Below are 15,291 nucleotides of genomic sequence, written 5' to 3'. Positions count from 1 at the left end.
CTATGCCTTGCAGATGGCAGCATTTGTGAAAGAAAGGTCTCCAGTTCCTTGTAACAGGCATGTTATCATAGCTCCTTTTCAACCCTCTTCTTTCCTAATACTCCTTTAGCCTTTCCTTGCTCCCCTTTCAAGCAGTGCCCAGCTCCAGGGGTGCTTCCTCATGTAGATTTGCTTTATTATACCAACATCTATATCCTACTGACTCTGGCCTAGACAGGACTGAAGGAACAATTCCCAGAAGCCTAGGACTTCCAAAATAGCCTAAACTAAAGCACATAGAAATTCATTATGGTATTATATCAAAAAAGGGGTTCTGGGAAGTAGCTGGCAGTTGTACACTGTTATCTGTAAGTACTTCCAAGTTCTTTTCTTTTTCACTAGTTGGTACATTGTACAGTTTTTCCCCCATCTCTACCCAAAACTGAGCACCCTGAAGTAAGAAGACGCTTGAAAGAGCAAAACTTGAAGGTTCAAGAAGCTGGTATTAGCTTTCTGAAGCTCCTAACACAGATCTGACTTTTGATAAGGACGTTGTTAAATCAGGTACCACGCTTCTTTTGTCCAGTGTCCTAATACTGAATAGACAAAAGCTACTCCTGACTCCCCACTGCAGAGCTCCTGTTCTACAATTATATGCTTCCACTGATTTTTCAAGCAGTTAGTAACACCCTTGAGTAAAATAGTTGTGGAACAGATCCAGAATATGTATTACTTATTATCCATAAAGGCCTGTAAATAAAGACAGCCTATACATCCTTTAAGAGAGTGGGGCTGTGTAAAGATTTGAACAGTTTTCATAACATTTTCCCAGTTTTGTTTCTCACCATTCAGGATTTTCATATTTGAGCAAATATTCACAAAACAGTAAACTGCCTGCAAATCCCTGCAAAGTCAAAAAGATCAATTATAACGATTTAACTTGAGAGCTGACACACCTCTATTGGAAATGATCCACTTCTAAGATGAAAACTATGCAAAAGTGGAATTCATTTGCAATTTGTGGCAAATGGCAATATTCTCTGTGTTTGGGGGTTTTGAAACTGAATCTGAGTAAATACTTTCTTGCAAAATAAGCGTGTTAACTGATCAAACTGTTTACATGATTTCCCTACTCCTTCCATGCACCTACTAGCACTTTTTTTTCACTCCAAAAATAAGAATAAGAGTGTATCTGTGATTTACTTACAGAAAAAAAAAATATATATATATATATAAAAAACATTGTGAATCTCTACTGGCTACTTTTGGGTTTTTTCCCCAAGACTTTTTGGTTGCTAGTTTCTGAGCCATTTATAATGTAACCTATTCACAGCACAGAATCGCAATATCTAAATCCTGATTTGTGAAAAAACTTCCCTTCTAAAGGCTTAAAGTACCAGCATGCCTGAGGGTGAGGAAAACAGTATGGGTCCAGTGATTTAAGGGATAAGAAAGGTTTTTCTGGATTAATATGTAGTGTATGTTTTTTTCTTCCAGCATTATATGCCACTTGCCAGAACTGTTTGATGCTGTGAATTAGTTGGGATTTTTAATTTCATGAATAATTCACAACTCACTGCAGTGATTCCAAAAAGTCATAACACCTTATCATACATTCATATCAGTGCTCAACACTGAAGGGAATGTTGTTTTGTTTCTAGAAAGTGTTGTGATATCTTGGAAAGCAAGTGTAGTTCAGCTAAATATTAATAAAAATTCTTGTGTTTTCGTGCATTTTCTTCCTTCTAATCTTATGTATAACCCACAGGTAAACATTTTTTTTAACCATGGCATCCAGTATGAAGCTGCTCCATGACCTGTGCCCTGGATTTCATCACCTGTTGTGCATTTCAGTGGCATCTCATTCATTTTCTTGAGTTATCAGAATTTTGCCTTCAGGGCACCTGATAGTCAGGTGCTGTAGTAGCTAAAATAGATTTTGCAGATCCCATCTGAAACTAAATTGAGCTTCAAAAAATACTGATGTTACCTTTCCTTGAAGACATCAACAGAGAGCAAGAGACCTAAGTAAGAAGGCAGCATAAATCAGGAGAGAAAATGATCCTGAAGTGGAAGTTTTATCACTGAAAGTGCTAAAATTTTATCTCTGATAATGATGGTCTGAGCTAGTAGGGAACAGATCTTCAAATACTCAATGTTTCTAAGCCTTCCTTTGTGAGATACAGAAAATCCATGCTGTTCCAGGGCAGGAGGAGGTTAGATTAGTGCAGGACAGGATAGGAAGCATTGTCCCAGAGCATGTGTAAAATCAAAATTTACTGAAAAACATAGTTACAGACCAAAGAGAGAACCTTAGCAATGTGCCCCTCACAATACTTGTTTATCTGATATCTTGGACAACTCCCAGAGTAGGGAAGCAGAAATGTACGAACATAGAGCAACTCCAAACTGATGGCTTCAGGGAGCACAGATGGGGCTTATCCTCATATGTTGTGACAGATCAGTTCCCCACCACAGATGACTTGCTAAGTTCACAGTAGGTCTCAGAAGTCTGAAAGTGAGAGAGTCAGCTTTCTGCATTCAAAGAAAGACTTGTTTTTAACTGCACATAGATGAAGAAACATGTATCTGTCCTTCTGCCACAGTACCTGCAAATCAGGGTCAATGGGAAAAGTGCAGAGGCCAGGTTATCTGCATCTTGCTGAATCATGTACAACTCAGCAAAAGGAGGATAAACTGCAGATAAATTGGAATGGCAGCATTTCAAACTCTTTTTGCACTGGTGCCAAAGCCAAGTACAAGAAACCTAAAGGATTTAGTTCAATATATCTAGCTAAATACCTGAAATCATTAGTTCAGTGTCCCAGAACTTCTTACTTATTCTTAACTCACTGTTATGAATAGCCTTTTGACTGTTTTCCAGTGTCCCCTGTGTTTGTGGTCTTTCAGGAGCTAAAATACTTTTAATGGTATGATGTTAACACAAGAAAATAAGGAAAGGTAAGGGAATTATTTGCCATGTATGGTTATGAATAAATTAGGTGCTATTTGGAGTAATAAATATCCATACTGGTGGGTAAATGGTAGTGAGTTTAAGGGTCCATGTAAATTATTTGATGAATAATTAGGAATTAGATCACATTTTTAGTCAAAGCAGACATAGGTTTGCTTAAGAAATTCAGAGATGCTAGAAGAAATCTACCTATAGCACTGCAAAACTGTTCATTGGATCTAACAAGATTGACTCAAATCAGCAGACAATTGAACTATTATTTCTTTGAAAATAAAGGATTAGAAACTCGTGCACCCAGATGTGGTTTTGCATGGAACAGAGAGACGGAATTTGGTTTGATAGACAGGGAAGGGAGTGGCTTTCTGTTCCTGACTCTGAGAAGTTAAATAAGCCCCCAGAATAGCACTCACGGCAGGTTTTCTCTGTGTCTAAGACAGTGATAATGACGAGAATAATACATTTCCCTGGTAGGGTTCCACTTAGAACACAGCGTTCTGTTCTTGTCTATTCAGATTAAACAAGGATTTGAAAAGTGTAGAGGGAAAGTGCAGTGAACTATGAAGACAGAATTGTATGAAAACAGGTAAACGTATGTCTTAGAGGTTCAGGGAAACCTAAATAAATAACATCTTGAACATATGTAAAATAAATCTGACAGGTGTGACAATAGAGCTTCTGTAGCCATGTGCAAACATACTCATCCATAACAGTGTTCTAGAAATATTGTAGACAGAAACTGAATGCAAATTATGTTTAAGATTGCCCAAATATCCATTACAAGATAGTGTTTTCAGTGAATTACTAGATGAGCCATATACAGTTTCATGGATTTTTTATTTTTCAGATATACATTATACACTTGCCCCATGGAAGTATTGGGGCACATTTCTGCTAGGAGTTTGACAGTTTCCAAGAACCATATCATGGAAATACACATTTTTCCCTATTTAGAAAATAATTTTAAAGTCATTTTACTGTCAATCTCTAGTCTCTTTCACACGCTTCAGAGTGAAGACTTGAAATGCATTTCAGTTAAGTTCTGCTGTCTTTTGCTGTCCCTGAGAAAACTTTCAGTGTCATAAAACAATCTGGGAAATTTTGAACTTATGAGGACTGCACTGAGTTGATGAGGATTGCAGTGGAGTTAGGCAGCTTTGGATAGGCTGAAGAGTCCCTTTTCACTGAGCTTTTCATCACAGGTCCTCCATGTGGTCAAATCATGTTTCCACTTTTTCAAAGACCAATGTAACCTCTGGGATCACTGCAAGACTTTCACTTGCAAGGAGGGTTGCCTCACTCAGCTGCCAGAAGCAGGCTGTGATACAGAGAGTGAGGTCCCATTCCTTCTTCTCTTGGTGGCCTCCAAGTGTGGGGGAAGATGGTGCCAGAAGAGGAGTAGATAGGCAGCAAGTGGAAGTCACAGACTGGGAGAAGATCTGCTCCTGGAGATGTGAGCTGAGGGTGAGGAACAAGCTGGGGAGAGAGGCAGGGAAGAAGGGTGGGAGAAGGTGGCAAAAGATAGGCCAACAGGGAGTCTGATTTGGAGAGAAGGAAACTGAGGTGGAGAACAGGAGCTGTGTTGAATGTAAACTGGGTAGGAGGAGAACAGGGATGGAGACATGCTGTTTGCATAGGGAGGACTGCCAACAGTGTTCTTCTTTTCAGTACTAGAAACTGAGCCCAGAGGACATGTTTGTGCAGCATGTGGCAAAATACATTGTCCTATTCTGTCCTAGTCTAATCAGCAGCCTAAACAGCCATTAAGGACTCACAGTTGCCACAGGCTTTTTCATTAGATGATACAAGAGAAACCTAGGGAGCCAAGAGTACAAACCTTGCTTAGTAAATCCCAAATCAGAACCCAGTATTATCCTGTCTGATTAGATACTTATGGGAAAGGGGCTGCTTTTTCCTGTGGGTGTTTTATCTGCTTATTTTTCAGTAAAAAATACCCCTTATACCTTTTAAAGAATGTAAGTTTGCAAAGTCAATTCAAAGGTTGAGAAACACCAGAACTAACACTGCTTGTGCAGTCTGATTTTTACAATATCTTTAATTACAAGATCACATATCAGCTTCTACAGAGCCCTTGTCTCAGTCAGGATGGACATGATATGTGGATGAACCGGGCTGTGTGGGGATCGAGTTATGGTGCCATTAGTGTCTGAGTGTGGATTCAGGCAGCCCTGATTGCAAAGCAAAGTACATGCGTTTAAGACACTTGCTCTGGGAGCTTGAAGATACTCAGTGATGAAGGTTAAAAGGTGAAGATTAAGCCAGCAATGTATAGTAGACACCTTTACTTAACAGCAAACATTCCCATATTTGAATTAAATTAATGGTGTATGTTTCACTTTTATCTACAGGCTGCCTTCCTAAGCATGCCAGCAATTGTTCCTGTGGAGAGTTTTTTAAGAGGATATCCCATTATAGGCAATAGCAAATGTCCGTTAAGACACTAATTGAGACAATCTCTATCTAAATTGCTCATTTTTCTTGATGAACTGTTTTATCTAACAGATCCAGAAACCTTTACCCAAGACCTGCGTGTATAAAACACATTTTCTTTTCATTTGAAATGGAATATGAACTCCAGGAGTTCAGCTCCTGGTTATCCTTTTTAAATTAAAAGAAATCACAAACTAAAAGAAGACCCAGAAAGAACACAGAAATTAATTTCTGTTTTCTGTCTCTTTCTATCCATTCAGCCATATTCACAACTACAGCTGGTACAGAGCCCAAATAAAAGTTGCTGCAGAGAAATGTATCCATTTTAGTGGAGCAGCTTGAGCGATTTCTCATAAATGCTTTACAATAATGACAGCCACAGCTCGGAAGCTATCATGGTCTTTTTCCCTAGAGAGCAATATGTGAACCGTACTTGGTGTTTAACCTTTTCTGAGAGGGCAAATGAAGCAGGAGTCAGGCATAATCAAGAACTAGAGGAGGGAAACTATATAATCAAACACGTTTTTCAAAAATGTCATTCAAATAATTTGTTGGTTTGTTTCAGTGGGTCTTTTTCTTGGTTTAGGTGGGGGATAGAGGGGCTGGAGAGATGGATGCTAGCTGTAAGAACACTTCATGACAGATCAAAAAAAATAGAGCTTTTCCATATTAATTTCCATATTGACTAGACAGTTACCTAACTCAACTGAACTGGGGACCTCCCATTGGAAGGTCTTTTCCCCACATGGGGCAAATTAAGACTATTGGTTTTGTACAAGCATATGACCACATGTGTCCATGGTGCTACAGTACACTGGGGATCTGCTCATGCATTTGGCCTTGCAACAGAGAAATCTTTGGTAGCTCTTGCAAATGATTTCCGTACATGCAAGAACAAACCACTCGTAAGTATGCAAAATACCCATGGACATCTTTAAAATTGAAAGAGTGAGCTCAGCCCCTAAATAAGTGATATTAGATTAATTTGCAGTATACTGTAGTATACTATGTTAATGGTAGCCTGTCTTTACTGCTAAAAAGCACATACAAGTTGCTAATTGGGATACAGATCCTTTATTAACTCACCAGTGAGCCTGAGCCTTTGTGTCTGGAACAAAGTGTTGCTGCAGCAGCCAGATACATGTGAAAGACCTTTGTGCTGTAACGGCCACTGCTAGTGTGTTTTACCCTCTGAAAAAGCAGAGCTATTGCTATATATTTAGCATGTTACAAATACATATTTCACATCTAATTTGACATTAAAATTGTTGTAGTTGTTGTACTGGGGGGGATTTTTTTTTTTTTTCTTAAGTGCTAGGGAGGTAAATGAGAACATAATTACATTGTCAAAGTCAATAATAGCAAGCAGCCTCTGTCAGGTCTTGCTGTGCTCAGCACTGTTTCACAGGAACTGCTGGGGAGCTCTTCCGCCACCAATCCATTTGGCTCCATTTAAGAACTGAGTACAGGAAGGTAGTTATTGTAAAAGATTAGTTTCCTGTATGCTGCAAACTGGCAGTAGCACAAAAATACAGAATGAATTTATTAGCTTTCAAGGTCAGCTAATAAAAAGAAAACTATGTAACTCAGACTGTTGTTTACTTTGTCAGAGCGCTTATTAGACTTCATGCAAAATTTAAACTAGTCAACGCCTGCATTTCCAGCCTGCAAAATCATCATAGGAAAAAAAAAAAAAAAAGCTTTACTATAAAACTTAGTCTGGATGTTCATATTCAAAGAATTTAGGAGGGTATAATGCCCTGTTCTTAACAAAAAATGTACTAAATATGCAGACCTCAAAATCCACAAGCAACCCTACCAGTTATGTTTTGTCACTCCTACAGAAAGAATATCATGATAAAAATGATCCTATACTATTTTGTTTGTGCAATGAGCACTAGTATCAAGTTTTATATTTGGAAGAGGTTTCTGTTGCTAATAAAATTGAGATTTTGGCATAAACCCCATTTTCAATTGAAGTTCAAAGGAAAAAAGAACCCAACATAATTTCCAGACAAAGGGTAGTATTTGAAGATGATAATAACATTGTGACGTTCCTGGGGAACAATATATGATGTAAATTTAATTTATCAGTGCCTTTTCTTGTCATGAACTGTAAAGGAACTATGATTAAACTGTACCACTGTTTCAGAAAAAAGTAACTCTATGCTACAAACAGTAGATAATTGGGGTCTGTTCAGCCTGAGCTTTCTCCAGAATCTGAACACACATGCACACTCACTCACACAAGTGGAAAACTGAGTAAAAAGAGGGATTTTGAACTCTGTTATAATACCTGTACAAATAAACTTACTCCAGATTAGCAGTCAGAAATTCCAAGTACTTAAATTGCCTAACTGCATTTTTTTTAAAGCTCCTAAATATGTCAGATAGTCAGAGCAGTTAAGTGCCTAACTTACTTTGAAGCACTTTGAAATTCACATCATTCTTTTCCTAGGAGAAGGATTTAGGCTGAAGCCTTTAGGCACACTGATGAGGGCACTTTTCAGAAGCCCAGCCCACCTACCGTCACCCAGGCATTGTTTCACCCTGGCATTGTTTCACCTGGTCTTTGGGCAGGAGGACACCAGGAAGGGAGGATCAGCAGGTGCTTCTAAAGAGCACCAAAGGGAGATACAATCTGCCTGTGTTAACCACTGACTTCTTGCTGCTGGCTATAAGGCAGAAAAATGGGACACGTCACCTGCCACATTGTGAGTCTTTTTGTCTTATCCAGGGATCAGCAGTCAGATCTGTCCCTTTTAAATAAGTAGGTCAGTGTCCCTGTCTCCTTAGCTAGTACAGGCATGTATCTCTCTGTGTGTCATAGATACACCTCTGGAAAAGGCAGTGGTTAGAGTTCTGACAGATAGCAAATCCTTCTTTTTTTTCCTTTTTTTTTTTTTTTCTGTGATAAAATAATGTAATACAAGCAATGCATTCAGAAACTTAATACACAGTTTAAATATACATGTTGTGGAGAGGCAGGATCAGGATCATCAAGAACATCAACTGCCAACTCAACATCTGGTAACAGCGTGAGAGTTGTTCAAGATGCTGGTTTGTGGTGACCAGCTTTGTGGCGGCCAGAGCACTGACAGCTTTTTGAATGAAAAGGCAAGGAGCTACTGCTTGCAGGCCTAAAATGTTGACTGGTAGGAGTCTCTAAAATGTGAGATCAAGTTTTGTTATGCCATGGTGATGTCTTCAACTGATCTTGCATTAGATGGTTATTCTGAAAGGTCTCCTAAGCCACTGCACCTGTGACACCAAACACCCAAAGTCAGTCTTCAAGAGCATTTCTTCTGCCTCTTTCTAAACAGAACCATCCAAACAGTTTGTTGTCTACCTCAGAAGCTTGCTGCTCATCAGATTCAATCAAGTCAATGAAGGGCGAAGGATGGAAGAATAGGCTTATGATGACAGTTAGCAGATTAGAGTACTAAATGAAAGCAGTAGATGGTGTGGGTTACTGTACTTGGCCTACTCTTTAGCACTGTGAAGACTGAACTTTCCCCTTTTTGGGGTCCCACATCCCAGCAGGGCGTTATAATAGGACACAGAGCACACTGATCCTTCTTTGTGAATGGAAAGCTGGGCTACGCGGTAGCCAAGAAAGTAAGACCCAAGGCAGAGCAGACAGAGATTAGGTTGCTTTCACTGAGAAAAGGCAAAACCAGGTTACTAGCCTCTGCTTTCTGAATGTTAACGTCAAAATAATAAAGAAAAACAAAAGGAATCATCTCCCTTTCTGGCTAAGGAAATCTGAGATTTCAGCTGCTTGCATCATTGTCTGCTGTATTGTTGGGTGCCTACACTTAGTCAAAAAAACCCAGTTAAGTATCATGAAATGAAGGAGGACAAAGGCAGAAATTCCTCTGTCCTGTTTAAACACACTCCTAGACTGAATTCCGACAGCTGATGAAGGCATATAGTCTTCTTCTAAGGTAAATTTGCAGCTTCATTGCCCAGGCAGCCTCATTCAGCTTTACTGCCCAGCCACACACAGAGGAGCTTCTGTATGCCCATGTGTACGGGGCATGCCTTGGCTGTGCCCCAACCTCATATCAGAGTAATGTCCACCTCATAGTGACACCAGCCTCTAGCCGGGTGAAGGAAATCCAGGGAGGGAGCCACATCATCAGGGAAACAGGACTTTGATGTGCATTGTGGCAGAGCCAAGCAAGTAAATCAAAACTCAGACTCAGGAACCCCACTAACCCTCCAGAGACACTCCCTGCTTGCCACCGCTGAGGTTCAGTGGTGAGGCCTCCCTGCCTCACACAGACATGCTCTGAGTCACTCTCTCCACCTGAGCCAGCCCCAGAACTCTTAAACTGGGACTAGAACAGACTTCATCTTCTTTCCGGCACTGTCCTGTTCCCATAGACCCCTCTTGTGCTCCTATGGAGGCAAGCAAGGGGACGACTGTTTTTCATCCATCCAGTCTAAGCCTGAGTACCCAGCGATGAGAGTGGTAGGGGCCAGTGAGAGAGTAAAGAAGACAGTGTTCCCAGCACTAAACAGTGCATCTCTTAATTAAATGTCATCAGATAAAGAACATCAGGAACAGGCTCTCCCTTCTTCCAGAGGAGCACCTTCATGGCTACAGTCTCAGATGCCTTCTTGTTTATTAATCTCTTCCTTCAGCTCCTACAATACCAGGCTGCTTCAGCCCTGAAGCCCTAGCCATGCCATGCCTCATGCAGTTTGCATGCCCACCCTGTATGATTTAGTCATGAAGACTTGGCCAGGCAGTTTCAGATTTGCTGATCTGCAGCAGATGAATCAGAGCTGGAGTGGAATGCAAATTTGTGGAAGTCAGTCACCTAAAAAGCAGTTTTCTGAAATGTCTCAAGCCACCTCTAAAAAAGACAAGGAAGACGAATGCAAACCCTTTTGAGAGTAGGGAGAGTAATGTACAGTATCAGATAGAGGGGCTACAGCAATTTGCAGCACATAAGACTTCAGTGCTGAGTCTCTATTATCTGCAGTCAGCAGAGGCAAATGCTGTGCCCTTAGCATTATCATGCTGTGAAACCAGAGATTAAATGTAATGGTGTCAAAACCAAAACTGACCCAGGGTTTCGAACTGTTCAGCAGACCAAAAGCACCAGTCACCCAGGGTTTCTCATCAGGAGTCAACAACTACCTTAGATCAGGATCTGAAGATTTCAGTCTTCGGAAAAATGCATCTTTTCCTTGTCCAAGTCATCTCTAGGAAACCAATTAGAAAGAGGGAAATATACTGTTTGGTGGCATATAGATCAGATGCAAATTCAGTGATGTAATAAGATTATTCACCAACGCCATTTCTTACTACCTGATGATCCAGACTGGGTTCCTGGGATGTCCAACGCCGATCTTGAGTCAGTCACAATGTGTCAAGAAGTTTCCATCAAAAGGGATTGTGAGGTTATGTTTTTAGTGTAAACTAAGCAGATGTAGGGGCTTTGGTAAGTGGGGGCAGTCAAGAAATCAGAGAGAACGTCCATTTTCATGTGGGTCACTCTCAGAGGAATATTGAAGAGTGTTTTGCAAATGCTGGTCCTGAGCCAGAAAGCTTTTGTTTATATACATAGCTCTGCTCACTGAGGTTCCCACCAAAATAAATTAAAATAGTCATCTGAGAATTACCTCTCAGAATGAAAATTGCCCACAGCCTGCTGTCTGCCAGGGCAGTGTGGAAGGCAGGAGGGCAGGTGCCTCTGCCTGCTTTTCTTCATCCCACAAAGCAGGAGCCTTGGAGCAGGACAGGGGTGAGCAAATGTGCCCTTCCTTCCCCCATTTCTTCCCAGAGAAAAGTGAGGTCACACCTTGAAACCCTACTTTCATGGCCCACTAAGGCATATAGGATTTTAACCTGTAATTTAATCTGGGTAAGACTTAACAGTGTGGACAAGCTGGTCTATGGTAGGAAGTAAGGTAGGTCTGCCTAGAGCCATGGTGTAGAGCAAAGCAATTCCCGGTTTGGGTGAGAGGAATTGTTATAAGTCTGCCTCTGTAGGAGAGGAGACTCACAAAAGAAGTAGTCTCACCTGGGCTCCAGGATGGTCAAGTAATTGTGAGCAAGCCATGACATGATGATGAACAAGTAAGATAGGCAGGAAAGGCTTTGTGTTCATCTGAACGAGGATTGCGCAAGGCTTCCTTTCCACTCCTTACTTATCTTGGTCCTTGGCAACTAAAGTAAGTGAAAATGCAGACTCTGATGGAGAAAGAGTTTGATTTGGTTTCTAATCCTAACACAACCTGCCTTTTAAATTACAAACCAAATCCAAGTTTTATCAATCTCTGCCACAGTCTTGCTGATATTTTTCACATTCCTTTGCCAGCCAGTTTAATCAGACTTTTAAGCCTTTCATATTCAAAGTGTCCACTTTGAACTGATGGGGTCAGCAGAGTTCAAAGGAAAGGATGAAAAACCTCCAAAGTCTGAAACAGAAACAAGCCCAAGCCCTATCCCAGCTTCACAAATGCTGAGAAAGTTTGGATCTGGAAGCAGAGATTGCAGTTTGAGTTTGTAGGCAGAAAGGAAATTTATGTTTTTCACACCATAGGGCATCTGAACATGTTGTGAAGCTGATCAACTTTTCCACAAATCCTGAGCCAACAGTGCTGCTCCAGAGATAGTCTGGAAAAGGGAATATAGCCACTTCTCTTGCTTACTTAGTCCACTACTAGGCTGAAGATTTACACCTGGAGAATTTTGTTAGCACTGCCGAGATACACATATTTATGAGGGGGTGCTTAACTATAGAGGGTCATGCCAGGCATCATACGTGAGAAATATTAGTGCTATCTTCTTGTTTGTAATCATGACTTGTCAGATTTCCCATTAAACAAAACAGAAAAAAAAAAAAAGAAAAAAAGAAAAAAAGAAAAAAAAGCTAACAAAAAAAAAGTCTAAGAAATCACAAAAAAAAAAAAACCCAAAAACCAGAATATAAATTAAAAAATTAACTTCTTCAATTTAGTGCATGCTCAGTGGCCTGTTTACATATACATACGCAAATTGTTACAAGTTGTATGTCTGATTTTGAAATTTCTTATGTTTATAGAGTAACAAGGGACATGAGAAGCTCTGGTGACAGCATTTCTAGTATTATTTAAACAATACGATATAGAGATTTATTCCTACCCACTAGTGCAGAAACACAGAACTAAATGAATAAAAGAATGAATACACACACTGTAAAAAACACTTTTCCCTCCAGGCGAGATTAGATGTCTGGTTAAACTGTTTTGCATGAAGTCCGTCATGCATAGCTGATGCACACTGCATACAAAGAAAATAGTCTCCATATCCCAAAAAAAGAGGGGGCTGAACCCTACTAACAGGATCTGGCTCACCACCCTTAAAGTCAGGTTTGGGAGCTTCTACCTACTCCCAGTTTAAAATGCCTTGACATCTAGAAGTGGATATACCTTGTATTTACCCTGAACCAAGTATATGAAGCGAAGTCTAAAGTGTCATCGGTACATAAAGACCAATATGTTACATTCTGTAAAAACTGATGTAGTAACAAAAGTTACAGTGGAAGAGTAGAGCTACACCCAGGACCTGAGGTCAGAGCAAGCTTAGCCAGGATCACTGTGTGTGTGCCGGGGCTTTTTAGCTTTTCCTGGCAGAGCTGTACCCGTCAGATATAACACTTGTTGCTGCCACAGGTGTTTATCTGGCTGGAGTCTATACTGTTATGTGACTTAAGAACAGAATAGCCATACTAACATCCTCTGTCTGGAAACGGAGAACACACAGAAAGCTGCAGTTTTCCTCATCAGAGGGTGTATAAACTCTCGTAGTTTGTGAGAACGAGGACACTCAGAGGAACGCATCTTTTAGTCCCAAAAGCATAAACAGCAGCCAAAGCCCAGGGAAATTAATCAAAGGCCTACGGAAAGATGTTGACTGAAAGAGATATTGAGGAATATTTGGAACATGGGAAGGCTGGCAGAAGGGGAAGTAAGAGAACTCTTGTCACAGTCCAAACTATAAAATCATAGAATTGTTAAGGTTGGAAAAGACCTTTAAGATCATTGAGTCCAACCATTAACCCAGCACTGCCAAGTCCACCACAAAATCATGTCCTTAACTGCCACATTTACATGACCGTTAAATACCTCCAGGGGTGGTGACTCCACCACTTCCCTGGGCAGCCTGTTCCAATGCCTGACAACCCTTTTGGTGAAGAAATTTTTCCTAATATCCAATACAATCCACCTCCCCTGGTGCAGCTTGAGGCCATTACCTCTTGTCCTGTCGCTTGTTACTTGGGAAAAGAGACTGGCACCCACTTCACTACAACCTCCTTTCAGGTAGTTGCAGAGAGTGATAAGGTCCTCCCTTCTCTTCTCCAGGCTAAACAACCCCAGTTCCCTCAGCCGTTCCTCATAGGACTTGTGCTCCAGACCCTTCACCAGCTTTGTTGCCCTTCTCTGGACCCGCCCCAGCACCTCAATGTCTCTCTTGTAGTGAGAGGCCCAGAACTGAACACAGTATTCGAGGTACAGTATTCACCAGTGCCAAGTACAGGGGAATGATCACTGCCCTGGCCCTGCTGGCCACACTATTTCTGACACAAACCAGGATGCTATTGGCCTTCTTGGCTGCCTTGGGCACACCGCCAGCTCATATATGGCTGGCTGTCAACCACCACCCCCAGGTCCTTTTCTGCTGGGCAGCTTTCCAGCCACTCTTCCCCAGGCCTGTAGCATTGCATGGGGTTGTTGTGACCTAGTTGCAGGACCTGGCACTTAGTCACATAAGACCAGTAAAAGGGATAAGGAAAAGATGTAAATGGTATGGGGGAAAGGACTATGGTTTTCTCCCTTTGGATCTATTATTCCCCTCTTCCTTCCTATGTCCCTTTTTTTCCCCTTTTATTTTCAATAGATTGTTCAATGGATGTAATGTCACAGATGTAAAGTAAATAAAAAGTCAAATCAAAACAAGGCTTCTGTAACTGTAAAGCTGATCTATCTTGCTCTGTAGAGAACTTTACAACAAGCTGGCCCCTAAAAATACTACCAAGAGCTGTGACTTACGCTCACAAGCATTGGCTGATCAATGGAAACTTTGAGGAGTCTTTTGTAGGTATTCGTGTATGAGAAAATGCACATAAGAGAGACAAAGAGCAGGAATGTGTTGCCATTAGATACCTCACTGTGTCCTGATGAATCCAATGTGTGAAGGTAACACTTATTCTGCACTCCAGAAGGCATGCTGTGTTATTCCTCTGGCACAATTGTTTTGGTCCTCTTATCAGAGCATATGTTAATAGCTTTATGCTACTTCAACTGAGAGCTGGAAATTGCTAAGAATTTCAAAGCTCCATCAGGGAGGAAGTAAGAATGGTAGATGTCCCAGAAACACCCTACAGAGAGATTTAGCTCTTGGCTGCACTTTTACCTTTAGACTGTTTTTTTCATGCACTTACTGTTTTCCCTCAACCTGCAGAGACACCTAGTTTCAGTAACATCTCCCAGTGCAGGGGAAAAAAAAAAAAAAAGCTATTCATATACACTTACATTAATTAACTGAAAGTAAAATCTGCTTCTGAAATAATATCAAATTAGTACAGCAGAATAGCCTATTACCCTAAACATATCAAAGTGCTGAATGAAGCTGTTCAGGTTCTGTAGTAAAGCAACTTATATGCTTGCTTTGTAAATCACAATAAAGAAAAAAGGTGATTCGTGTAGTACTTTTGGCAGCTTTTGTGTTTTCTCACATATATTTCACCTCTTGATTCCTCAGTCACAGAATAATCTATTTATGCTATTAAAGCCCTTAGAATAATGAAATATGTATCAGGAAATATCAGTAAATACAATTAAACACTACACGGTTGCATTAAAGCACTCTCTAAGAAACGAATGACCTGCAA

General features: G+C 40.6%; 1 protein-coding gene across 1 annotated transcript; it reads right to left on the bottom strand.

Annotated features, from left to right (window-relative positions):
• Nucleotides 1–286: 286 nt before the first annotated feature.
• On the bottom strand, nucleotides 287–14,626 carry LOC116915260. Its single transcript, XM_032919763.1, is given in 5 exon segments — nucleotides 287–430; nucleotides 13,460–13,857; nucleotides 13,860–13,973; nucleotides 13,976–14,015; nucleotides 14,450–14,626. Coding segments are annotated over 5 exon segments (873 nt in total).
• Between the last annotated feature and the right edge of the window lie 665 nt (nucleotides 14,627–15,291).

Source organism: Strigops habroptila, chromosome 2, assembly GCF_004027225.2.
Source record: "Strigops habroptila isolate Jane chromosome 2, bStrHab1.2.pri, whole genome shotgun sequence".
NCBI classification, from domain to species: Eukaryota; Metazoa; Chordata; class Aves; order Psittaciformes; family Psittacidae; genus Strigops; species Strigops habroptila.
The sequence above is the reverse complement of the archived record's forward strand: the minus strand, read 5'-3'. Positions and strand labels throughout refer to the sequence as shown.